The sequence below is a fragment of the Colletotrichum phormii genome (genome assembly GCF_030913505.1).
Source record: "Colletotrichum phormii strain CBS 102054 chromosome Unknown BDP81scaffold_15, whole genome shotgun sequence".
Lineage (NCBI taxonomy): Eukaryota > Fungi > Ascomycota > Sordariomycetes > Glomerellales > Glomerellaceae > Colletotrichum > Colletotrichum phormii.
Genome location: NW_026851457.1, coordinates 553712 through 579473, shown reverse-complemented (window position 1 = coordinate 579473; position 25762 = coordinate 553712). Strand labels below are relative to the sequence as shown.

Sequence of the window (25762 nt, the reverse complement as noted above, 5' to 3'; positions counted from 1 at the left end):
CCGGCACCTTGCCGTCCGTCCCCTCCTTTCCCTGCCCTACCTCCCCTCCCCGCCTATCCGTACCCCGCCGAGCCCCCATTGCCCCCCCCCCGGCGGCGGGACGAACCTCCCCGGACGGGACGAGCGGGATCCGATCACGCGCACAATTCCCCAAATCGATGAATGATACATCTCTTACTCAATGAGTAATTAAACAGCCATCATATCCTGGATCGCCTAATCGCCGATGTTCAAGCGTGGAGAAGATGAACATATTCCAAAAGCAAGTATACACAACAAGCAAACTACCCTTTAGAAAACCGGAACACTGAACAAAAATGCTTCCGTCGTACCGATAGGGGCATGTACAAAACACAAATCGGACCAGAGTGTTCCACATACACTGCTTACCTTACCACGTTCCGAAGCTATCGTCAAAAGCAGAGAAGCAACGGCAAGAAGCTCCTCACTGAAAAAGGAGACGCGTAAGGCGGGAAGGTCAAGTGTGAGACGGGAAACAAGCACTACGCCAATAATGTCAACGACGACGACGACAACACTTTTAGCACACATGTTCAAGAGGTCAGGGACGGGGGCTAGGCACAACCAGAAACGAAAAAACCATCACTAAGAAGAAATGTCTCAAATATCGTGACCATCCCCATCCCCCATCCCTCATCGCCGCGCCGCTCCGGGGTTACATCTTTCCGTGTATCTGGGGTTTAACTCATGTACTCGTGTGTGCCAACAACGCCCATGTATGCCCAATGTAAACCTGCAAGAGTAAGCATGTGTGATACCTAGCTTGTCCAAGGTATGTACCGCAGGCAGCCTTTCTCCCTTTCCAAATGGAGAAGCTCCCACAAACGATATCTTCTCGAAACGACGAATCCCTACGGACCGAGAGACGCTTCGCGCGGGATAGATAAAAGCGCCGAACAAACGCCTCGAAATCGTAAGTAGTCTAGCCTCCTTGGTAAGAACCACACACACACACACACATAAAAATCAGGAACCGCGGTAAAACGGGTGAAAAAGATCCATGTCCGTGTTTACCTCTGCTCTTCTACCGCCATCATGTAAATCAACAGCTCCATGCCATTTCCGGCGATTATCCTCTCGCAAATGTGCAAAAGTTTAAAAACCCACCAGGGGGTGGGGGGAGGACTGGGGGTCTATCTCTTACCGGTCTGGTGTCGAACAACAAGAAAATAAAACAAAACAAATGACGGGTAAATCGGTTAAGGCGGTTGATCACTTTGGACAGTCAGCAAAGTAAGCTCCCATCCGTCACGGGAACTTTTGTAGATGATGAGTCGGCAGTAGAGAAAGTCTCGAAGGGGGGACATACCGCGGTAAAGGCCCCAGAGTTAATACGTGAAGTCCGCAAGAAGAAAGGACTGCGGTAGTCAGTCCAATTCATCTACGTAAGCCCTGGTGACGACGCTGGAGAGGAGTAAGGAACAGAAAGAGACTGCAGTCAGTAAGTAAGTCATTGAGTGATTGCCACATCACACACATCGTCACACGTCATCCGCGATGAGGGGCCGGCGACGAAACATCACCAACTTCACACCAAACCAGACCTGGCCAGATACTTACCCACCGAACGACCAAAACGAAACGAAACCAACATTTCCAGCTTTATCTCGATTCCCGGGCTTGCGGTTCAGCTGCTCCTTGCTGCTTAAACTCATACCTAACCCCCGGATTTCGTACCCGGAAATCTTTATTGAAAGTGGTAAGACAGGCCCGGCGACTGTTTCTTACGTGCGAAACTACGATGATCCCAAGAAACAGGTTAAAACGGGGGAAATTTCGGGTGACTGGTTTTTGGGGGTGGCAAAAACCCGGGAATCTGGGAAAGTGTTCCAGCACAGCCCCGATGGGTGAGACCTCCGTAGACGTTTTCGTGAAAAGTCTAGCTGAAGAGAGTTTCTCGAAGCTCCAGTGACCATACCTAGATGGGACAAGATGAGAGACACTCTATTACCTATCCCCCCGATGAGTTTGAGGTTCCACGAAAAGATCGCCACGACAGAGCGAGAGGCTCCTCGACGGGCGTCTGCTCTTGCACCTGTGCCTGGCGTTCTGCTTGCCCGGGCAGAAAAAACTTGGGTTCAAAAGGGCAATAGATGAACAGAACCGACGTATCAATGCCTGACCAGAAGTTGTGTGGCAGATTCTTGGGCGTATCTTTACGAAATCGCGTGGAGTGTGTGTGTGTGTGCGGATGGGGCCGTTTCTGGCCCTGGGGCCCTCGATTGTTTCCCGCGCCGGACTCGAGGGGAAAAGAAAAGGCTGCGAGCGTACGTGTGCCTGAGAAAAGTGACGGTGCGGCCAGTAGAAAGACGCTAGAAGGCGACGAAGAAGTTTTCCGCACGTCACCGGCGATGCCGCAAACGGGAGACTTTCGACCGGGGACCTGGGAACGAGAGAAGAATACGCGGTGCGCGCGGGGCGAGTTCAAGGCGCCGCGGGGCTTGAGGCTACTCAATTTTCCCACATGGAGGGCGTGCAAAATCCAACGAGAAGCAGAAACGCAAACAGACAGATACCGGTCCCAGGGACGTGGTGCGTGTCTCGGGGACCTGAAGCTTGCGGGAGCACGATGGTGGGCACTACACCTTGAGCGGACAGAGACCTGATAGAAACCGGCGGGAAGTGTGCCTCTAGCATCCTGCGACGGGGAGGATCGAGGCACTTTGTGGAGGCTGTGCCCGTTAGGTTTCTGGTTGTCGATGAAGCAGGAGGCTGCCATGTGCGCTGGCTGAACATGTCTCGCCGGATGCGGGTTGAAGTTCGTTGGTGAATAGTGGGATGGGACAGAAAGCTCTTTTGTTGCCCAGTGGGGATCCTTGCGATAGTGGACCCTGACGACGATGATGTTTGCTGCTTCTGCTGAAGGCCATTCCCTCGACGGTGAAAACAAGGGCTGGATCATGTCTCGGTCCGCGCAAACAGCTGTGAACGCCTTCATCCAGTCTGTCGGGTTCATGAAGTAAATGACAAAGAGGACTCTGAGAGGCGTTGGTGGGCAAAACTCCAAGTCCCAAAACGGGGATGTAATAGAGTTGAATCAAGGTGTGCTGCTTTCGGGGAATTGTTGTCGTCCTTGCTTGCTTAGCTAGCGGATCACTTTTGCAGTAGGATTCTGGAGTCGGTAGGGTGACTGCGGCAGCGGGGCCAATGACCATGCTAGTGGATGCATGAGAATGGCAGCGGCTGCGCAGATTGCCGTGGCTATTTCCATCGGCCAAAGTCTGTGCGGCGTCTATTCGAGGCATGCCGCCCGGGCCGACCAACGAGACGTCGACGGGCGCTTGTGGGGGGAACGATAGCCTCCCGGGAGACATGGGATGAAGGGCATGTTCGGATGACTGATGCGCGGGTGCTAGTCATGGTGCTGCAGCTCAGTGATGGAACGAGGAATTGAGGCTCAGAGGGCGAGGACGCGCTTCCTGAAACGCGGCGGTTGGGGGCTGATTCGAGGCGACGGCGAGCGGTTCGTCGCCTGTTTTACTCTTGCTTGTAAGGTAGAGACGATCTTGGCTGGCTGCTGTGATTGGTGTCCACGAGCGGGCGTCTTTTGCAGCTGGCGTTTGAGAATAAGGATTTGAGCTGAGAAGAGGAATACGCCGCCTGCAGTCTTTTGGCGCCCAGCACCAAAGCCTTGAATTGCATCTGTTCAAACCTCGAACAGCGATCCTTTCAGAGATAGCTGTCCTGGCGGCCCGATGGACAAGGGGGTGTCAATGTAGACGCAAAGCTGCTGGAATATCGGTCAACTGCATCATTCTCGTGGGAGAGTTAAAATGGCAAGCCTCAGTTTTGGTGGTAGAATATTTGCTTTCTTATTGTTGGTCCTGGTGCGGCGTGGTCCTGGTGCGGCGAACTTTTCCCGCTTCCACGCCGCGACCGAGACATCAAAGGATGGAAGTGACCGGACGGCGCCACGCTCCGGTAAGCGGACGCCGCTGGAAGATGACCACTGGCTTACACAGGAACCTCCTTACACAGTCCTCGCAGGAATCTTGCAGTGTTCGTTCTGTCGAGTCTCGGCGGAGTGGCATTTCGTACGAAGAGTGGCTTGGCGGGCTTCGTGCCTGCGCCTTCTCTTCCAATGCTATGGGCATGGGTTGTTGAATATGAGTGACGTTGGCTTGACTGCACCGCCATGGCGTTATCAAAGTGCCGATTAATTCTTCTTCCTTTTTTCTCCCCTTGCGACGGAGACAATTCGCATTGTGACGCTGGCCGGTTGAGGGTCAACATGGCCCTCAAAGCCACCAAAGAAGGAACCGAATGACTAACCACCAGAGCCACGTTCGGATCCGGGAAGTGGCGGCTCGCGTGGGACGGGAGGGGAGAATGAATAATCGCCGCGGGGGAGGCCCGAAGTGTGGCTGGTTCCGTGGTACGTTCGCCGTCGCTGTCGCGTCCTACGGACTACGGTATGGCGCTGGGGCTGCGACTGCGACTGCGACTGCGAGTCGCGAGGGGCCAGGGCCGAGGGCGACCTGGGCGAGGGAAAGCGCAGCAGGCCAGGCCAGCAGCCAACAGGAACAAGGGGGCCCGACACAGCGCAGCAAAATCCCTGAAGAGGGTGATCGGGAGAGTCGTCGATCAACTGACTAAAGAGCCGAGGCCGGCGATCAGCGATGGGATGACAGATTGAGAGCAGCGCACGCACCACACCTTGGAATCCCTGCTGGGCAAATGGGAACGCGCGAGCATCCCAGCGTGACAGGGAAAGGGGGGGGGGGGGGCGTGAACTTTGATGCCATGAAAGGCATGGCCGCAACTGTGGCTCAAAACGGGAGAGAGACCGCCCTATGCGGGGTACAGATTCAGCGAATGCCTGGTTTCCATCACCCCATTCTATGGTCCCAAGTCCCTACCCACGCATGGGCATGCCTCCCATCAGCTGGCACAAGCCGAACGGTGCAGGGGACAAGACACCATAACTGGTTCATCGCTTCAGTGGGCGCTTGAAATCGCATCACGAACATCTCCGTGTGGCGGAGACTGCCGTTGTTTGCTGCGTCAGGCGAACAGGTGTCTTTTTCGATGCACTTTGTCTGAGCCCGCACCGGATCACGTCGCTGTGGCCGAAGTCGTTGTCGCATTCGACCCAACAGGCCGGGGGAAAACCCCATCAATTTTCGTCAATAGGCCTCCCAGCCAGCTGGTCGTGGGCAAGTTCAAGACTTCAGCCACAATTTGTCTCGGGACAGAGCCACCTCGTGTGGCCTGGGCTTTGAGGCGCGATTGGCGAACTCGTACTGCAGTGCTGGTGTTCTGTTCCAAGGCCATCCCGCCAATCACGGCTCTCGCGTGGCATTGTACCGGAGTGGTCTCCGACACACCAGGACCGAAGCGGCAAGGCCTTCCGGAAAATGTGGGCCCCGAGTTTGAGGAGGTGGGAGATGGGGCTCGGGAGTCGTTGAGGGGAGGGAGAAGGGAGGCGGTGAGGAATTCGGTCGGGTGCCGAGACGATCTAGACGGACGGACGGCCGGCGGACTCTGCAGTGTTTCTGCAATGGCTGGACGAGGTTGAGTCTCTGCGTTGGCTCAGCATGCGACGTGGACCAACTCGACCGAATGGATTGGAGATGCCACAGCGAATGAGCATATCCTGGCGGTGATGATGGGTTGATTCTGCTCCCCCCCCTTCCAAGTTCCTCCCGTCTTGCTTGTGATGCTTGTAAGCAGGGTACCTGGTTGCATTACTGCATCAATCTTCCGGTGCCAGATACAGTTGAATAGTCTCCTCTGCCATTGACCGCCCCCCTGAGAATGGGGTTTAGTTGGACAGCCGATGATGCACTCGTACGCTTGCGCAACCACTTCTCTCCAGGGCTAGACTCGAAGCTGTAGTCTCTCCCTCCCCCGCCGCGTTACAAGCAAAAGAGGGTGCAGATCGGTCGTGTCTTTCAGGGGAAACTCCGGGTGGGCTGCAATAGAGGTTAGGCTGTTGCAGAACTTCAAGCATACCCATCTTCCCAGCACGCAGCGCCTTGATGCATGGTGGCGGTCGTTAGTACCCTCCTGCCCGAGATAAGAGGGGTATCATATTGCCCGTCAGTTAAACAGATAAAGAACCAAGACGCCTGACACATTTCGCAAGTCGCTCGGTGGCCCGCGGGTCCCGCGGGTCATGGCGAAGCCACCGTCGCAGGAGGTCATTTTGAAAAGACGCTTGGTAGGGCTCGGGCATGTGGTTGTCGACGGTGCCTCTGCCCGCTTGTCAGCTGCCATCCAGTCTCTGTCCATGTCTTTGCAACGAGGGGCCCGGGCTAATTCGCACAAGACTCTGCATGCAAGTCGTTGGCTCGCGATGGAGCCAGGAGAAGCTCACTTTGTTGGGGGCCTTTTGACAATGCGTGACTGTGACTGCTTGCTTGCGTTAGGCTGTCAGCTTCCTCACCCCTCCGCATTCTCGACCCTCACCCTGCGTCTCGGCGTCGGTCCACTGACCCGAGAAAGTCAGAATGAAATGGAGAATATAGGGGAACCGTTGCAGTGATCCCAAACGCGACTTGGACACGTAAAGCCGGAGGAAAGAAGGGGGGGAGTGCATTCGATTGGGAATGAAGAGGCATACACATGAAACCGTAACGTGGGGAACGATCTACTTCAGGGGACGGGAGTAACGATTAGTGCGTGAGCATATTGCCAGGCTTCAACAGGGGGGACATTTCCCTCCAGTGAAGTCGAAAACGAGCTCGTTCCCTGCCACAGCATGGCTACACCCTCTTGTCAATTGCGGGAAGGGAGCCATCAGTCATGCGAACCCGAAACTTTTGACTTTTTGGCGGGTGGCAGGATTGCGCCTGTATCCATCCGTAGGCTGTTGGCAGCATTAAGACAGAGTCCGTGTCCTGCGTGCTGCCGGAGATCATCTCCAGCGTAGGGCAGGGTAACCGGTTATGGGAAAGGCATGAGGCCCAATCTCGACGTTTGGCTGTGATTGACTGGCGGTAAAGGTTGATTGGCCTGGGCGTTTAACTGTTGAGTTCGGGACTAGGATTGCATCGAGCGCTTTGTGCTTGATCGAGGATTGGATGAGATTCCCGCCTTGTGGAGGAACTCCGTGTATTCGGAAAGTCTGTTTGGGATTTCAGTGGGAGGCGAGTAGGTGAAGCCACACGATTAACGGCTTCTTCTCCCCTTTCAGGCAAGCCAAGGTGCGCCATGAAATCCAGGTTCCTGCTGATAGCCCGAAAGCCCGACAAAGGAGCAAACTCCCTAGCTAGAGCGTGAGGTTCTCAGGTTCGTGGGGTTGGGAGACAGTTCCTGGCTGGACTAGGCTGAAGGTAGCCTAAGCCTTTGAAGTTAACAGGGAGCCACTGCTGAGCATGCCAGCAGGCCGCTAGAGTGCAAGACGATTGACCGTGGTTGGCTGACGGCCCCTCGTGTTCCGCTAGTTGACGGTTAAGCTGGTGGCAGGATGCAAAACCATTAGGGAATGTCTCAGAGGCCGAAGAGAGGGTGCTCTGTGTGTGTCGTTTCATGAACAGCACCCGACGCTTGCCCCGTTGCGGTCTTCTTTTGCTGTTGAGCTGTTGATGCGAAATGGGAAACAACATTCATGATGATTTCGAAACCAAGGAATCGCCTAGGCGGGATTGGCAGTGCCGTGCCGCAACTTGCGGGCGTGGTCTCACTTTGTTCTGACTGTTCAAACTTTTGCTAGCGCGGGCGTTGGCTTTTGGAGCAAATCTGTGATGCCAAAGCTGGAGGAGGCGTTCATCGTTCTCCATGTGGACTTCTTCTTGAAGATGGGCGGCATCATGCTGACCGTAATGCACACCAAAGCAGTACTGGTTGCAGAACAGCTGGCTGTGGCTTTGTTTGATGATACTTTCCGCCCAAGGGTATACCAGTGAAAGTACAGCAAGAAATCCAAGGCCCAAGAAGGGCGTGCGTTTGTTGATCTCTTCTGAGGCGGCGATAAGATTGGCAAATGCGAGCATGATTGCGGGCGAGCAGCATGGGCGTCTCCAAAACAAAGCAGCATAGCCAAGCCTGGACAGCAGCCCAACAGCAGTAGACCGTAACATTGCAGAGCGGCAGGGGACGCGAGATGAGTCACGGAGGCGTTAGGTAGGTAAACTTGTCCCCAGAGCCTAAAGTTCTAAACAGAGGGCGAGAAGCAGGGCGGCGGCGGCGAATCGGCGCCAGGTCAGTATAGATCGGTCACTACGCGGGCCGGTTTTCATCGGTCGGGAACCGCGCGGCGCGGCGTGCTAACACTTGATAGACGTGGTGGTTGATATCATGTCTTGTTCAGGTAAGGTGATGCAAGGCCCGTCGATACGCTGTTTCAGAGAGGGGGCCGAAAATAAAGAATAGCGGAGATTACAGATAGACGCCCACTGGTTCGAGCGGGACGGGTTGAAGGGTTGTCGTCGTCCAGACGGAAGCGAGAACTCGTTCTCCGGAGGGCCTCGTTTCTTGGCCGTCTGCGTAGATCGATTGGAAGAGAGCGTCGGAGAAAAGTGCCCGTCGCTTGTTTCATCTGCGTACTCGACGTAGGACGCGGCCACCAATGAGCCGCGCGCATCTGTCGTGTCATTTTCAGGTCTTTGGGACCTTGGGTGAGGTAAACGGCAGGCCAACTGTAGGACCTTGTCAGTGACAGCGGAAAGCAAGCTGACGTGCGTAGGAAGTACCTTAGCTTGGATTGCTTGGGTTTGCCATGCTTTGCGTGACCTCGCGTGCCTTGCTCTGTTCTGTTGTGCTTTGCCGTGAAGTAATATCCGTAATTGATTCTTTTTGGGTGCTGAGCTGGCGGCTGAGGATTCGTTCACTTGATCCAGTCACATTTCATCTCTAGTTCCCACGCGTCAGGCAAGGGCTGCACGAAGAGGCGAGAGGCAAGGGAGGACGACTCCAGATGAAGGTACGTACTCGGTACTTGCTCCTTCCTCCTCTTGATAGAGTACCTTGGCCAATGAGAATGTTCAACCTGCGTGAGGTGCAGCCGCCAGCTCACTTAACTGTGCAGTACTTGTAGGTTCAACTGACAGATGGAGAAGCAGCGAATGGCTGGGGGTGGGTCTGCCTCCGTGCCTCCCTTTCCTTCTTCTCCCGCCATCGTATCCGTAAGGTACGAGCCCAAGTATGTACTTTCCAAGTGAACAAGAATAGGCAAGCACAAAGGTATCCATCTACATCAGTACCTTCCTATCCGTACTCCGTACCCCGTACAGATAATCTTAGTCGCGAGTCGCCGCCAGCTTTCGTACGTGCGCATGTTTGCTGCAGTCTCTCGTCTGGGGCTCTGGGTGGACAAGAAAAACTCCTGCTTGTTTTGGGAGACAAGGGCCCTTGCTTGTGGGATCGTGTCTTGGTGTTTCTGCAACCACTGGCTGAAATAGGATCGCTTCTGGTGTGCAGCGGTACTGGGGTGGAGGACTGGAGGGGCCTTGAACCGAGCTGTAATGACCAGTCAACGGGCTTCGTGAGACACTCCAAATGAAGGTCGACCTATTACACGATGGTTCACTGCTCGCTTGTTGTCGTTCTTGTTCGTCGCCGCCGTCAAGGACCGGCGGATCCAATCTTGCATCGTGCTCCCGTCCGTAACCCAGCGTTGCGCGTGTACCTGGATTTGGGCCGTGGTCTTGGTCATGGTCATGGTCTTGGTGACTGGTCCCCAATCTTACTTTGGGTCTTGGTTGTTGGGCTTGCAAAAGTAAATATATCGATCTCATCCCTCACCTCGGCGCCTCTAGCAGCACTATATTTCATCCCTGTGTCCTCCTCCCTCTTGAGCCTTGAATCTTGAGTCTTGATCTGCTCGGACGTGATTCTCCTTTTCCAAATCAACTTGCATCATCACCATCACCGGTATTCGAGGGCTGTTGTATTGAATACGACAGTTTGTCATTAGTCCTTTCCGCATCCAATAGCACCACCGCCGAGCTTCACCACCGTTCATCAACCAGCGAAAGCAGGGAGACGGAGCAGAGACAGCACCGATTCGGAGGTACCCCGGAAGCTACCGATCTACCAACGCAGAACGCGTCTCTTTCCCCCGATTTCATCTTCATCAACAGCCGGCCTGGTTGATACGAATCGAATCTCTTCAATAATTGTTTTTTCCTCCAGTTGCCGGGCTTCTTGTTTACCACTCTGTTTACTTTCATCGGATTTCTTGTTTACTCTCTCTCTCTCTCTCTCTCGACTATCGAACCCCTCCGTTGCTGGTCATCGCGTCTCCGAAAGGTACCTCCTTCCAGGTACCTCCTTCCAGGTACTTGCTGAATCCCGTCACGGCCCCAAGTGTCCGTCGCTCCTTCCCCCTCGGGCCCCTCCAACGACTTTCCCATTCCAGTGGTTCTGTCGCCCCACAGCAGCTGCCAGTAGCGCCTTCCAACTGTGCACCACTACCTTACGGAATACACACGCACACAGACCAAGCGTCGCTCCTGCCCGCTCTCATCCCATCCCATCGCCGCCAGTGCCTTTCCGCCCGCCGACTTGCCCAGGCTCTTCTCCAGATAATACCAATTTTGATCCCTTTGGTCACGTCCGCCATCCGCCGTCCATCATCAAGAGAAACTGGAACTGGAACCGATATTCCTTATTGGATCTATTGAATCTTGCTTGGATCGTCACTTCCCTGTCGTCGTCAGATATTTCGCCCACGCGAGTCTGAATTAAAAGGCAGACACCGGCCTGCATTCTTTCACCCATCAGCCACCAGCCATCAATCAATCAATCACTCTCTTCACCACCACCAACGGCAATCATCACCAACACACGGATACACTTCAACACCAGCCGGCCACTTCCTCTCGCTCAGGCCTTTTACTGGTTCTTTTTTCGCTCGTATTATACATCGTCAGCCCCAGGCATACTGCATACTATCTTGCTTCTCACGCAAATCCGACACTACAACTTGGTGCATCACCTCATCTTTTGCGAAGCCGAGATTCACGCGAGAGACAAGAGACGCCCGTTTGTTCACATCTTCGATCTGACACTTTAATCCTCGTGTTCAAGTCCGCCTTCAATTCTGCCGGAAAGCCTCGACCCTTGGACAAGCACCTGCTGCATGCTGCATGCTGCATCATAGCGTGTGTGGTTCCCAATCAATCTCATCCACCCAATCCAGTCGACCCCAACTGCCCGACTTGGACATCCCCTGCTTGCGGCTTTCCATTCGCAGAAGACAACCTGCACCGCCTCGCACCCCAACTGCCACCGGACACACTCCCGACACTTTTGCACGGTCGAGAACTTGACGGAAAGCATCAAGTACCCGCTACCTCCTTCTCCGCGCAATTTTGACCCGTCGGCTCACGTACCCCATACTCTCCACCGCATCGCCCTGAGAAGTGGAAAGCGGTTTCAACTTCGGAAAAGTGCATTGCCAAAGCCTCACTCACATACAACTCTGAACGTACACACGGTTCACTTTGTGGTCAACCTTGGACGTTGCCGAACCTTCTCTACGGGATACGTTAGAACTTGGGGACACTGCTTGACAACTGCCCTGTCGTCATTTCCATTTTCCCAGCACTCTGGTCCAGTAGAACAGTTCTTTGGACACCTTGCTTGTCGCATCGAAAGGCTCCATTTCTAGGACCGTCCCGAATCCTCAACACCTTGACGTCGGTACCTTGTTGCCCTGTAACGGCAATATCGACTTAATTCATCTGTCAGCGACACTTTGCGCCGGACAAACTTTCGAGTCTGGCCTCTTGCTCCGAGTTGAAAGGAGTGTCAATCATTTTCCCGTCTTCGACCGCCGCTCTCACGTTTTCGGACTTCGGATCCCGGCCGAACAAAGCACCAAGTCGCTGCTGACCAGCTCTCTGCTTTCTGCTGCACACCCGACCGCATCGCAACCGCCCCGCGGCCCCGAAAACAATTAATCAACAATCGACATTCGTCTTACACCGTCCGCTGGCTCGGAAGCTCTGGACTCGACCGCCCTCGTCGTTGCCAATAATTTCGATCCTCAAACGGATCACCGCCGCTCTGCCGCTTCTACCGCCTTCAGGTAGAGCAAACTAATACCTTACGGATACTCCATCCATCCCACTCTCTCATCCCGCTCGCTGCCGAGTGCCTTGGACGCACGACGCACGACGCACGACCCAACCGTCAATCGTCACTTGTTTAATCAATCCGGTCCAACTCAAATCGCCGACCGTTGGCTCAATCTGTCCTAGACAGTGCTCGACGCATCAAGCTCATTTCACGACAAGACGAAGGAAATCACCTCGCCGTCTTGACCCTTTCTCCTAAACCCAAACCCAAAATCACAGGCCGCAATAATCCCTGACTCGCCCCCGGGTCGTTTTACTTGACGCCGTCAACTCCTCACCCGCAACTCTTCCAAGCGCTTGGCAAAAGTTGACTCGGCTCTCGCTGTCCGTTTGCAGAACCTTCAAAAGTTGTCCTATTCCTCCATTCGTCATAGGCCACCGGGCAATTTCCAGAAGTTTGGCTTTTGGTCTGTTCACTGCCATTGTCGTCGCCTTGAACAATCGCAAAAGTCATTAGCCGCCGTACTCCAACTTCTCTGTTTCCAGCTTCCAGGAAACCCACTCGACCAGCGCCCTTTCGTCCTTCTTTGCCGACGTCGTTGGCGTCTACCATTCACAAATCGCCACCTGCCGGATACTCGCCGACTTCGCCGAAATAGTATTCCATTCTGCTATACCAACACATTCACACAATCATTGCAACAATACCGACAGCACCGCAGCTAGACTGTTTCTCTCCGTTGATACCGAGGAGATTTACTTGTTTCCGTATCCCATCGACGGCAACATCTTTTGCACCGCCAAGGCCACTTGCGAGAACCTCGCAAGCAACAATATTACACTCTTCGGTCTGGGCAGACTCAGAGAGTAGCGCCACAGTGCCATCTCTAGGTTAAATACAGCAACGAGAAAAGCAAACCCACCGACTTGCAGCCGCTCGCACCGAGTCTGCAACCCACGAGAGTCTAGAGATCCAGACCCCTGTCGGCCAGTCCGCTACGCACCCCCTGCGACCTCGCTTCTTTTGGACAACTCTCTTGTCCAGTTCTTGGTGGTGGTCGTTTATCGACACACCTTTCTGTTCACGCCTCCCTAACCACCCCCTGCCACCCGTAACCCAAGCACGCCCCTCCCCCCCTGCACCCCTGGGATCTACAGCATTCCAGCCCACCCCAAGCATCCAAGCCCCCCCCCCCAGCAGGCACTTCCCTCGGCGTCCTGCTGAGACTCCCCTAAAAAACTAACCCCCTACTACGCTAGCACTTGACTAGCGACCCCCTGACAACCTGCCCACTCAGCCTCGTGGACCGCACGTCACCCACTGACGACTGGCTGTTCCGCATCCCTCTCTACCAGGCCCATCCCCAGAGGCTGACCCCAGCAATTGCGACGAGGCACATGAACTTCGCCGCACACCACGCTCGTACCCTCCTTTTCGTCTGAATATATCAGCCCAACCTGCCCTTCTACCATTCTTTCCACTCTCCTCTCATTTCGTCACTCTTCACCGAACCTCACCAACCAACAACAAAAGGAACACTCCTTCTACACCAAGGAGCCCTTGATTGTACTACGACTCCACTTCGGAATCATCATCTCCATCTTCATCATCCACCACCAACCACCTCACCCTCAACCACGTTACACATACACACAATGGAGTCACGGTCACATCTCAGCATGGCCGAGCTCAACGCCGCCGCCCTCGACCACTTCGTCTACCAGCCCGTCAGCAAGTCCATGATCTCGTACTTGGCCGGCGCCGCCTACAATGTCATCTCATGCGACAGTGCTCTGATGCCTCCCGCATCCGCAGAGGCCCAACGTCAACAGCAGCTTCCCCCGACGCCACCCAGGACACCCGAGCCCCGCGCCGTTTGCAACGAGGACGCCGACTTGCCTACTCTCGAGGCCTTCATCACACAACTCGTTGTTTCCTCCAACGTCCAAGTTCCTACCCTGATGTCTACCCTGGTCTACCTCGCCAGACTCAAGTCCCGCCTCCAGCCCATGGCCCGCGGTCTGCGATGCACAACACACCGCATCTTCCTTGCCGCACTCATCCTTACTGCCAAGTACCTCAACGACAGCTCACCCAAGAACAAGCACTGGGCCACATACAGCCACGTCAACAACGACTTCTCCAACTTTGGTTTCAGCAGAACGGAGGTCAACCTGATGGAGAAGCAGCTTCTCTTCCTTCTCGACTGGGAGCTCAGGATCTCCGAGGAGGACCTCTACCGCGAGCTTGATCCCTTCCTGGCCCCCATTCGTGCCGAGATCGAGGCCAAGCACGCTCGCCGCATCGCTCGCCGCCGCAAGCAAGAGGAGGAGATGCGCCGCAGACACGAGGAGATGTACAGCATCCCCGCCTACCCCAGCCCCCCGTCATCGCGCGCGAGCTCCCGCTCCCGCTTGGAATCGCCCGACCACGCCCGCACCTACAGCGGCTCTTCCATCACTCCTCCCGGCCTGTGCTACAGCAGCAGCTATGGCAGCTCCGTCAGCTCCTACGCTCCTTCAGTGGCATCGAGCCGGTCTCAATCGCGTGCCACGACGCCTCTCGACAACCCCGCCGACGAGCCGTACATGTACGTTCCCAACGGTAGCTTGTACGAGTCGCCAGTGGAGGTGCACATTGAGCAGCCTGCATCAACGCTTCCGAAGCGCAAGCCTCTTTTGCCCTACGAAATCAGCACCGAGGAGCTCCGCGACATGCAAGATGGCACAAAGGCCAAGAGAGCCCGCATGGGCCGCGGGATGTGGGGCCGCGTCTTCGGCGGCGCCGTGACTGTGCGGTAACCTGCTGCGCAACACAATTTTCACCTTTGTCACAGCCTCCATTACAAGAGTAGTTTTTTTTTTTTTTTTTAGTTTTTTTGCGTTTTGAGCCACCCCCCCCAAAAAAAGCATGGTGTTGGATTGTGCTATAGAGACATCCGGGGGAACAGACTTGATTTCACCATCTTTTCCTTTTTTCTTTTTTCTTTTTCCCCAAGGCGTTGGTAATGGACTGGTGGTACATGGGCTTACGGATCGAGGATAGAGCATCCTCGGGCATTTGCATATATGGAACGGTGTTGGGCGGACATTCATAAGCAAGATTTTTCTCTTCTTTGGGCCATTTGACGTCCTCGCATGGTAGAGGGTCGTCGTGTGGGATTAGGAATTGGGGAAACTGGCAAGCCACGACTAAGACAAGTCTGGCACATATCTTAGCGTAGCAGCAGTACGCGGGCAACAGATCAACTCGCAATTGCGAGATTTGACGACCCTACAAATGAAAGCGACGGGCCTTGGCTCGATTCCAAACAATCATCTCTACTTTCCAACATTTTTGGTTTCGTGAACAGTGAATCTGACTTCTGCTTGCAGCTTTGGCCAGAATTTGGGGGTGAGGGTTTCCGGAATCATGGCTCAGAACGGTTGGCGCTAGTGGGGGAAAATTTATTCTTGTATGCATACCATGTCTTGGTGAGGCCCTCGTGACGGGTGAATGCAGCCCAGCCAACCAGCGGTGTGTGGGGGGTTGAACAGTGAGCTGTGAGCCGTGAGCAGGAAGGATTTCGCATTCAGCGGACAATGCGAGACATTGATCCCGTAAACAATTGGCGGTCCAGCAGGGGGGGCGATTAGCCGCGATACTACGCTGCCGGTTATTTACGATGTTCTCATGTCTGGCTGCAGCGTCTCACGGGGTCTGTTGGACTTGAAGGGGGGGATCGCATGCAGTCAACTTTCCTGAGTGATGCAGTTGATTTGCTCTTCAGATGTTGCAGTCAATTTCTTGATTTTTTCCCCTCTTGACGATGACGAGGTACTTTTTTTTTTTTTTTTTTTTTGTGTGTGTGAGAAAGGGCGAATTCTTGGTTGCATGACGTGCCATGACTTGTTGTTGAAGCTTATCTCCCCCCCATCCACATGCTGTCAATACCTACAGGTAAGGTACTGCATACTCTAGTCATGAACATGCACCAAACGACGTCAGTACGCAGGCACCGCAGGCAAGTTAGGTACGGACATGAATCGGACGAGAGTTTTTCTGTAGGTACAGACATACACACACACCGATATAAGGTTGCAGCACCGTCTGCGTTGGCCTTGTCCTCCAAAAAGGATGCGGTCAGGACTCGGAGAATAAACAATGAAAAAAAAAAACCCCCCTCGAAGAGTCTACTGCGTAGGAGGATCGGAAGACTTGCAATCGTAAACGTCTTCTTGGGTGTCACGAACGAGTTCGGCATTTTAAAGGGTACTGGAACTGGATATCCGTATTTGGGATTCTAGGTGAGACAAGTACGACTTTTGGGATTTACCGACGATGAATGCGGGTGAAGCAGTGGTGCTAGGAGACCGGGTACGGGGTTTATAGAACGGATGGAGACGGACGGACGGGGGTTTGGGTGGGAAAGAACGTTTACGTGCGGTAATGGCTTCGGAAGGCAAGCCCTCCAGATCATTTCTTCACCGGTTCAAGGAGGGAAGGGGAAAGAAAGACGAAGACAGATTTTGGATTTGGCTACGGTTCGTTGGATCGGGTTGAATACGGACTTTGTGGCTTGACTCCCTCCTCCCATCCTTCTCTTGGTACCTTATCGGAGAATAGCGGTCGACGATGTCGGCGGTGGGATCGGAGAGGAGGAGGGGGTCCAGGCCTTGGAGATATCGCGGGGTACGATACCTTAGTCAAGGGTTTAGTGTGCCGTATTCTGACAATTGACACTTTGACGGGGCCATGACAGGATTCGAAATCCAACAAAACCCACACAATCTAGATCTAGGCTTCCCTCATCCTCTGGGCCTGTTACCCTCTCACCCCCTTCAGCCCCCTTCCAGCTTTTGACGCTACCGCCACGGTACTACCTACAGTTGGTTTTGGTGTTACCGCGATAATAAGCGTTCGGGCATCGTTCCGGGTCTTTGGGTCGGTGAGTGCGTGTGTCTCTTGGGCCCCTCTCCGACTAGAGCGGAGAATCCCGAAAAAGGTGTTCGCGGTCGGGAAAAACTAGGAGATATCGTGTGTCCGTCTTTCTCCGGTCCCAGAGAGGATCAAGCCCATAGATGGTGGGAGGGGGGTGTGAGGGTTTGAACGATTTCGATCGGAATGCGGCTCACGATACTTGACCCCGGTGAGCGGAACAACCCCCCGTCACCTAACCCTCCATGAGAGCTCTCATCGTCACGTTTATTCTTGTCTTCCTTTCTCGCATCCAGCTTACGTATCGTTACCTCCAAATCCGCTGTGTATCCAACGGGTTTACAGGATACCCTTCCCGGCATGAGCGTTTTAGAGCGATGCACATCACGGAGTACAGGTGTCGTGACGCACAATGTGGTTACACGGGTCCCCTACCCGTAGTTGGCATCTGCTACAAACGGTCGAAATACCCAAAGGGAGGCGGATAAGTACCAAAAATTCGCCGACAAGGTTTTTCTCAATTCTTAGGGGTCCAAAGAAACAGTGACGTCTGCAAAAGGTGCCATCTTGGGCATTTGGTTGGGCGACGATGAACGAGCGAGAGCAAAGTTCACACACTTTTCAAGGTGCTTGAGCTTGAGCCTTGGAGTTGGCTGTTGGTTTGCCTTGGTTTGCTTGGGTAGGCGTGGGTGGGTAGGCGTGGGTAGGCGTGGGATGGAGGGGTCTTGCTTGCTCAACCACCCCCGTTTTTTTAGACACGTATGTTGGCCTACTAGGTATCAATTATGCAGTGAAATCCTCGTCCTCTAGGCATCATCATCACAAGCTTGGAGGGAAGGTGAGGAAATAAGAAAACAAGGTCCAGGTCGTTGCAGAATACGCATCCTGGTGGACTATGGGGGGTGGGGGAATTCGGGCTGCAATCGCTATCGGGGGAAAAATGTCGGTCAAGGGTCGGAATTTGGGATTGGAAGAGGAGTGGAAGGGGGGAGGGGTGTGGGCGATGATCGTGCATCGCTCAGATTTCCGCCGTGCTTTAGGATGTGCATGTGTGGCTGGGGCCGGGGTGGAAAGGAAAGGCAACGAAAACCATCAGGAAGCAGGATTTTTAGGCTCCGACCTCGCGAAGATATTCCCCTCCTCACACACACACACACACACACACACACACACACACAGAGTACCGTGCAGGTGTTCCTACTCCTCGCTCGTATGAGTGGATGAGGTTTTGTTTGCCAGAGGTCGTGATTGTGAGGAAGAGGCCTTCCTTGCCCTGGGCCCAGGCAACCTAGGCTTGCCTGGTCAAGACGCGGATACGTGGATGACGGTTGCAGGGTGTGCTCCTCTTCGTGTTCAGTGTTGGGCTCCAGCAGGCTTGTAAGGGCCGGAGCATCGTCCCATGCTTGGCCGCTGGCCGGCGGTCGGGGTCGGCGTGGGTCTCTCGAGACCGGCTCGGAGGGGCTGGGGGAGTGTTCATCAATCGACACTAGATGAGTCACGAGGTCGGGGGGCGGCGGGCCAAGTTTTGCGGTCGGATGAATGGCAACATTGGTCCAGTCCCAGTCCTTTCTTCGCGATGCGCCAATAGTCCAACGGGTCCCGGTCGCTGGCCCAGTGGATTACCTGTCATCTTTCTCCCCTCGAGGTCTGGTCACTATCCACGAAGAGCCCGTGTGCGCCTGTCAGCTTTTTGCCCAACCCCGGTGCACGGCGTGCCGTTGGCCCGTCGCATACGCCTGGCTTGGGTGCGTGAGAACCCGCCCCCGGATTCGTGGACACGGGCCGTGGCAAAGGGTCGCCTCGCGCCAAGGTCAAATGACTTGCATCCCTGCCACCCTTGCCTTCTCTCCCATGCCCCGCGCAATCCCACTGGCGTGCTGTAGAACCACGGCCGCGTCGCGAGACCGAGGGCTCCGGCTGGGCGAACCGCGAAGTCACGGGGAAGTCAGCCTGCCGTCATCGACTGTGCCTCCACCTAGCCGGACGGGTATCCGAACGGATACCAAGGTTGATTCAATGTGGCTTGGGCCAACCGTTCGTTTTTTCCTCGTTTCCCACCTTGCCGATAGAGCTGTGTAGGTTTGTTAGTGATTAGGTGTTTATTTTGAGTTGGTCCACATTGTTGACTTTCGAGGCGTTGGCAAACCTAACGGCCGTTGGGGAGTTGCTGCGCCGTGTCCTCAGCCCCAAGTTCTCAACCAAAAGCATGAGCTACACGCCAAGGTGCTCGCATCGCATAGTATTTGCCAGTGGATGTCTCGGCAAAAGGTCAACAGCCAAAGAAGTAAAACCATGTCAATCCTTTTGTCCCTTTGAATATGCCCGGCCTTGGCTGCGCAGTGTTTGGACTTTGGATTGTCTGCAGTCTTTTGATGACGCTGATAGCGGAGCTCGCGGCTGGCACGGCGACGCCAAGGAATGCCTTAAGCACCCAGTATCTGTATCGAGCCAAGCCCCACACGCATCGTGACTTTCAACTTCAATATTAGGTGTGTCGATCGTCACATTATTGCCAATGGCAGGGCCGTAATGCCAAGACGAGGAAGTTGGACATTAATCTTTGAGGTGATCATAGACTTTTCAGTGTTGTAAGCCCGCACTGCCCCGCTGTCCCAGAGATGCGCTGACATGGGATTCAGCTGAGCCGTGGACGCTTGAAATCGACGCGATGATGCCTCAAGCCCCTCCATAAGCCAGCAGAGGGATATACCGTAATGCTGATGAAAGTAGCCAGACTGAGGTTGTTTTTCGCAATGCCGACACCAAAGGGGGTAGATGCAGTGTTGGTCGGTGCTCTCGAACTGGAAGCTTCTGACACAGCCTGAGCGGTTGGTCCGATGTCGACATAGCCTTGAGGCTCATCCCGCGTCTGTTCGCCGACCTCCAGAATGGGTACGGGCAGTATGCTATCCGAAGTTTTCTGCCTCGACTTTTGCCGAATGATCTTGCACGGCCGTGGAAATTGTTCCAGAATTCTTCGTTGGAGCACGTTGCAGTCTGCTTGGACGGTTTGCGATGGCTGGCTGGTCAGGATGCAGCTTTTGAAGGCGAAGCTTCGGCCGCATGGGGGCGCAGCGGTCGTGGTGATTGGAGGAAGCGAGAGGCCGATTTTGTCACAGTCGTTGGAATCCTTCTGCAGTATACTCAGCGAGCGAGAATAGAGGCACCCAAGTTTCTTGACGGGTCTGTATTGAACGAGGTCCAAGTATTGGTTGGTGGACGTTGCCCTTGTTTGTGCCATGAAGATAACCTGGAACAACAGTATTGTGCCTCTGCCAACGTGTCAGCCGCAAGCTGTGTTACCCACGCGTCGTTCTGTGAGAGATTCATGGTGGCGCCCTTTGGGTTGTTTGTTCTTGTTCCACGCAGGCATGCAAGTGAGACAGCAGGCGCAGGTCACTTTAGTCTCTGTCAACGGCTTGTCTTTTGAGAGCAGCTTGACGGATCGACAGGAACAGACATGGGTAGCTGAGAGGCGATCCGCCGAGGTGTCATGTCGAGGATGAGTGAGCAATAGCAACTGCAGCTGCGCTTAGAAATCAGGGTCCACGTGGATCTTGCTGCGGCTAGCGGCTAGCGCAATGCGGGGAGGCGCTATAGACGCTGTCTGGTGAGATTTGCCACTGGAAAACAGAAGATGGAACATGGATAGATCTAGTAAAGATCGACTGACAGCGGGTGTAGTTGAGAAAGGTGCATGCAGTGGTACCCAGAGAAGGAATGTTGGAGATCTGAAGAAGAAGAAGAAGAAGAAGAAGAAGAAGAAGAAAGTGTCAACCAAAGTAAATCGAACAAAAGGCTAAACGGTGGTCCTCAATGGCCGAGTATGTTAGGGTTCCACTTGCGCCCGCCCCCCAGACCACTCCGCCATTGACTTCCTAGTCGCTTGATAAAGGAGGCAGGTGAAGAAATATAAGTATCCTTCGTGCCTTCTTTCTGAGTGTTGAGATGGAAGGCTCTTGCGTATTCCAGTCTGGATGTAAGGTAAGGTACCCAAACTGGAAGCGCGCCCGGTTTTAGCGTGTCAACGTCGGGTGCCTGCCCCTTGAGGCACTCAAATGAAACCTGGACGGACCCATTATGAGCAGATTACGTCACGCCTGTGTCTCTGGTACCTGAACAGACAGTGCCAACACAGTTTCAATCAACCTACATCGAGGCAAGTTGGACAGTGCAATCACCGTGTTCCTGCAGAAAAAGTGGTGAGTCGCTGACTCTGATACCTGAGAATTCTGCACCGCACAAAACGCGCATCCCCAAAGAGGCAAAGGGCCACTCTGTTCAGCATTTCAAAGCAGCACAATTGCCGCGCTGTAATTTGAAAAAAGTAAAGTCAAACACCGAATGGTCTAGCAGACCAGGGGGCAAGGAGGTAAAACAATCGTAGAATTCTCGTAAATACTTCATTTTCTCCGACACATGCAGTTGTGTGGTTTTTGGTAGTGCTGCATGAAAGGGACGTGGCATCAATCCCTCGCGTCGGCATTCATTTGGAGAAGAAAAAAAAAACTCGGACACCGAGCTCTGAAGCAAACTGAACATCGTCTGCTCAAGCTCATCTACTTGCTGTTCACTCGGCCTTTGATCCTACCAATTTTCCTCACTTTTACGCTTGTTTCTCCTTCAACACTTTCCGTAACTACGCATTTTCCTCCCGGATATCTCGTAGAGAAGAGAAGGAAACGGGCGGGTACTAGAAGCTCACATAGCTTTCTCCGAAAGCTGGCCCTGAGCTGCTACAAAACCTCACACCTGGCTTTCTCGTACTAGCCGCCCTCCCGTGAGCTCCCTCAACATTCCACTCAAGGCTCTCGGCGCATCTACCATCCCTCTACACCGGCTCTCTCGTTCTCGATACTTAAGGGACGGCAACGACAACAAGCAGCAGACACACCGGCTACTGAGCCAACAGATCGTGACGATGGACGACGGAAGGCACCCTCGCATCACCACCTCATTTCTCCTCGCCAACTTGCACTGCCCATCATGCGTCTCCTCCATCCAGCAGGCTCTCCGGGAGTCGTCTAGTCACGATGTCATCTGGGTCTCACCAAACATTGTCACCTCCGTCGTCACCATTGAACACAGACACACGTCAACCCCCGATATCACCATCCGGTGCATGGCCAAGTCACTTCAAGATGCCGGCTTCGAGATTTGCGGTGTCACGACCACGGCTGCCACCGAATTTGACATGGACACCATCACCTTCACTCAGCCTGATTCTGGTGTCATGAACAACGCTCACAACGGCGGCGCCCTTGATGGCCTGCTCTCCTTCGCCCCGAGGTGGTCTTCTGATTCACCCGAGGCTCAGCGAGAAGCCCATCTTCTCAACTGCAAGCAATGCCGTGATTCAGAGGACAGCGGTGCTTCAACTGCAGACCTCTTGAACTCACACGTCAACAGTGTGCGGAGCTCGCTGTACAATGGTCTCGACAGTGTCACAGCTATGGCATCAGGAGGCTCAAAATGGAGAGTTTCCCTCTCTGTTGCCGGTATGACCTGCGCGTCCTGCGTCAATACCATCAGCGAGGAACTCAACAAACAGGAGTGGATCGACAATGCCACCGTCAACCTGGTCACCAACAGTGCCACCGTCGATATTAGAGACAAGTCAAACGCTTCAAGGGTTGCGGAAGCCATTGAAGACATGGGTTACGATGCCAGTCTGGATAGCGTCACGGAATGCGCAGAGTCAGGCGATGAATCCACTGGAGACGAAGGCGACGAAAAGAAATGGCGAGCAACTGTGGCGATTGGCGGCATGACTTGCGCCTCTTGCGCCAACACCATCACTGAACAGCTGAACAAGAAGGACTACGTCTCCAACGTTGCAGTCAACCTGGTAGCTAACAATGCTACCATCGACTTTATCGTTGAAGGCAAGCAAGACGACATTGTTCAGTCTATCGAAGATATGGGCTACGATGCGATACTGGACAGAGTATCAAGGGTCAAGGCTGAGAACAAGGGCGCGCAAGAGAGGACAGTCCAAATCTCAATCAAGGGCCTCTACTGTCAACATTGTCCCAGTCGAGTAACGCACTCTCTCACTTCCTTCACGCACCGGCTCAAGGTCATTTCCAAACCCACTCACGAGAAGCCACTCGTTACCGTCAAGTACACGCCCAGCGCGCCTTCATTCACCATTCGGCAAATTTTATCCGCCATCGATGCCGCCGATCCCGCCTTCAAAGCATCGATTTACCACCCGCCTAGTCTCGAGGAGCGTTCCAAACTCATTACACAAAAGCACCAGCAGCAGCTCCTCAGACGAGTTTATTTGACGTTTATCATCACCATCCCGACTTTCATCATTGGTATCGTCTACATGAGTCTCGTCCCCGACACGGACAAGGGCAAGCATTACCTCATGAAGCCGTGGACCATGGGCATCAATCGAGCCCAAATCGCCCTGTTCATTCTCGCAACGCCAGTATACTTCTTTGGTGCCGACGTCTTCCACAGCAGAGCCATCAAGGAAATTAGAAACCTGTGGCGCCGGGGCAGCAAGACGCCCATCCTTCGTCGGTTCTACAAGTTTGGAAGCATGAATATGCTCATGTCCCTGGGAACGACGATCGCCTACGTTTCCTCCATTGGTCAGATGATCGCTGCCGCCATCAACCGGCCTGCAAAAGTTGACGACACGCAATTCTACTTTGACTCCGTTGTCTTCCTGACCCTTTTCTTGCTCCTCGGCCGCCTTATCGAGTCGTACAGCAAGTCAAAGACTGGCGATGCGGTCGAGATGCTGGGCAAGCTGCGACCTACCACGGCTATCCTCGTCACCAAGGACTCTATTGGTAAGACCACCGACTCCATCGTTGGCGTGGACATGCTCGAGTTCGGAGACGTTGTGCGCGTGCCTCACGGTGCTTCCCCCGCCGCAGATGGGATCGTGGTACAGGGAGAGGGCAGCTTCGACGAGTCCAGCTTGACGGGCGAGTCTCGTCTCATCAAGAAGGTACCCGGCGACGAGGTCCACGCTGGCACGGTCAACAAAGATTCTGCTATTCAGGTACGCATCACAGGTGCGGCGGGTGCCTCCATGCTGGACCGGATCGTCTCTATTGTCAGAGAGGGCCAGACGAAGAGGGCACCCATGGAGCGTGTCGCCGACGTGCTCACGGCCTACTTTGTCCCCATCATCACCCTGATTGCCGTCATCACATTCTTCACCTGGCTGGTTCTCGGCTACACTGGCGTTCTCCCTAGAGAATACCTCGATGCGGAGGGTAGCTGGGCTGGCTTTGCACTGCAATTCGCCATCGCCGTCTTCGTCGTCGCCTGCCCCTGCGGTCTCGCTCTCGCAGCCCCCACCGCCATCTTTGTCGGCGGCGGTCTCGCGGCTAAGCACGGCATCCTCGCCAAGGGAGGAGGCGAGGCATTCGAAAAGGCCAGCAACGTGGACGTGGTCGTATTCGACAAGACGGGCACCCTTACCGTCGGTGGCGAGCCAAAGGTTACAGACGCGAGGCTCTACCTCGAGGGGAGCAAACTCGAGCCCAGCATGGTCCTGGCCACTCTGCGAGCGATTGAGGAGAACAGCAGTCACCCTGTGGCCAAGGCGATTGTGTCCTACTGCACCTCGCAGACCGAGGCCTGGGTCGACGTCGACAGCCTCCAGGAACTGCCGGGCAAGGGCATGAAGGCCACGAACCGCGGGGCGAAGCCCGACGAGGCGTTTGACATGATTGTCGGCAACGAGTCCCTGATGCGCGATCACGCCGTCCTTTTTGACGAAGGCGTGTCGTCTCAACTCCAGAAATGGAAGAGCGAGGCGAAATCGGTCGCCTTGGTCGCTACCAGACCTACAGCTTCTACCACCCCGTCAGAAGACCACCCCTGGACCCTCGTCGCCGCGCTCTCCATCGCAGACCCCATCCGGCCCGAGGCGATCCGCATCATCAAGGCCCTCCACGAGCAAGGCACCCGCGTGTGGATGCTCTCGGGCGACAACGTCGTGACCGCCAAAGCCGTCGCGGACCTGGTGGGCATCGACCCGGACAACGTGCTCGCCGAGGTCCTCCCCTGGGAAAAGGCGGACAAGATCACCTACCTGCAATCCGTCCTCAAGGCGCGGGCCGGCAGGTACGGAGATGACGAGCACACGGGGAAGCGCGCCATGGTGGCCATGGTAGGCGACGGCATCAACGACTCGCCCGCGCTGACGAAAGCGGACGTGGGCATCGCCATCGGCAGCGGTAGTGATGTGGCCATTTCGAGCGCCGACTTTGTGCTGGTGACGAGCGACCTCCGCGCCGTGGTGACGCTACTCGCGCTCAGCCGGACCGTGTTCCGGCGGATCAAGGTGAATTTTGGGTGGGCCGTCATCTACAACCTGCTGGCGATCCCCATTGCTGCCGGGTGTCTGTACCCGATTGTTGTGAATGGCGGGCGGCAGCACGTGCGGCTGGATCCCGTGTGGGCCAGTCTCGCCATGGCGCTGTCTAGTATCAGTGTTGTGCTGAGTTCGTTGGCGTTGAGGAGTAAGGTGCCGTGGCTTGGGTTCCGGGCGAAGAAGATTGAGTAGATGGAGGTTTGTTATGGGAAGAGGAGAGGAGGTGATGGGTTGGTGGTTGTGCCGTGTATTACCACTTTTTTTTTTTTTTTGTTTTATTAGAGGATACCTGTATGCTATATAGAGAAGAGCATCATTGGGCATTATTGAAGAGAATTCTTGAACATTACGTGACGCCTTACACGATTGGTGTCTCAAACATGTACGCATTTCGTTCCATGATTCCCAAGTCTTATCTGAAGACGCCAATTGCTACATTCTCATAACAGAGGTATTGAGCTAAGCAATGGTTACAATTCAATGCCAAATTTTCTTCATTTGCTATATACC

General features: G+C 54.5%; 5 protein-coding genes across 5 annotated transcripts; 3 read left to right on the top strand and 2 right to left on the bottom strand.

The window, feature by feature from the left end:
- Positions 1–2255: 2255 nt before the first annotated feature.
- Positions 2256–3207, bottom strand: BDP81DRAFT_432664 (uncharacterized protein). Its single transcript, XM_060590804.1, has one exon. It carries the CDS (start codon positions 3174–3176, stop codon positions 2703–2705), a length of 474 nt encoding a protein of 157 aa, XP_060442960.1. The 5' UTR covers positions 3177–3207; the 3' UTR covers positions 2256–2702.
- Positions 3208–3651: 444 nt separating this feature from the next.
- On the top strand, positions 3652–4439 carry BDP81DRAFT_432663 (uncharacterized protein). Its single transcript, XM_060590803.1, has one exon. It carries the CDS (start codon positions 3795–3797, stop codon positions 4179–4181), a length of 387 nt encoding a protein of 128 aa, XP_060442959.1. The 5' UTR covers positions 3652–3794; the 3' UTR covers positions 4182–4439.
- An 8879-nt stretch (positions 4440–13318) lies between these two features.
- Positions 13319–14904, top strand: BDP81DRAFT_432659 (cyclin). The gene has a single exon (XM_060590802.1). The coding sequence runs from the start codon at positions 13644–13646 to the stop codon at positions 14787–14789; it is 1146 nt and encodes a 381-aa protein (XP_060442958.1). The 5' UTR covers positions 13319–13643; the 3' UTR covers positions 14790–14904.
- Positions 14905–19457: 4553 nt separating this feature from the next.
- Positions 19458–20374, bottom strand: BDP81DRAFT_57733 (uncharacterized protein). The gene has a single exon (XM_060596009.1). The coding sequence runs from the start codon at positions 20144–20146 to the stop codon at positions 19541–19543; it is 606 nt and encodes a 201-aa protein (XP_060442957.1). The 5' UTR covers positions 20147–20374; the 3' UTR covers positions 19458–19540.
- A 1452-nt stretch (positions 20375–21826) lies between these two features.
- Positions 21827–25444, top strand: BDP81DRAFT_324765 (heavy metal translocating P-type ATPase; the record flags this gene model as incomplete). The annotated part of the gene is made up of 1 exon (XM_060584912.1): positions 21827–25444. One exon carries the CDS (start codon positions 21827–21829, stop codon positions 25442–25444), a length of 3618 nt encoding a protein of 1205 aa, XP_060442956.1.
- Positions 25445–25762: the final 318 nt, after the last annotated feature.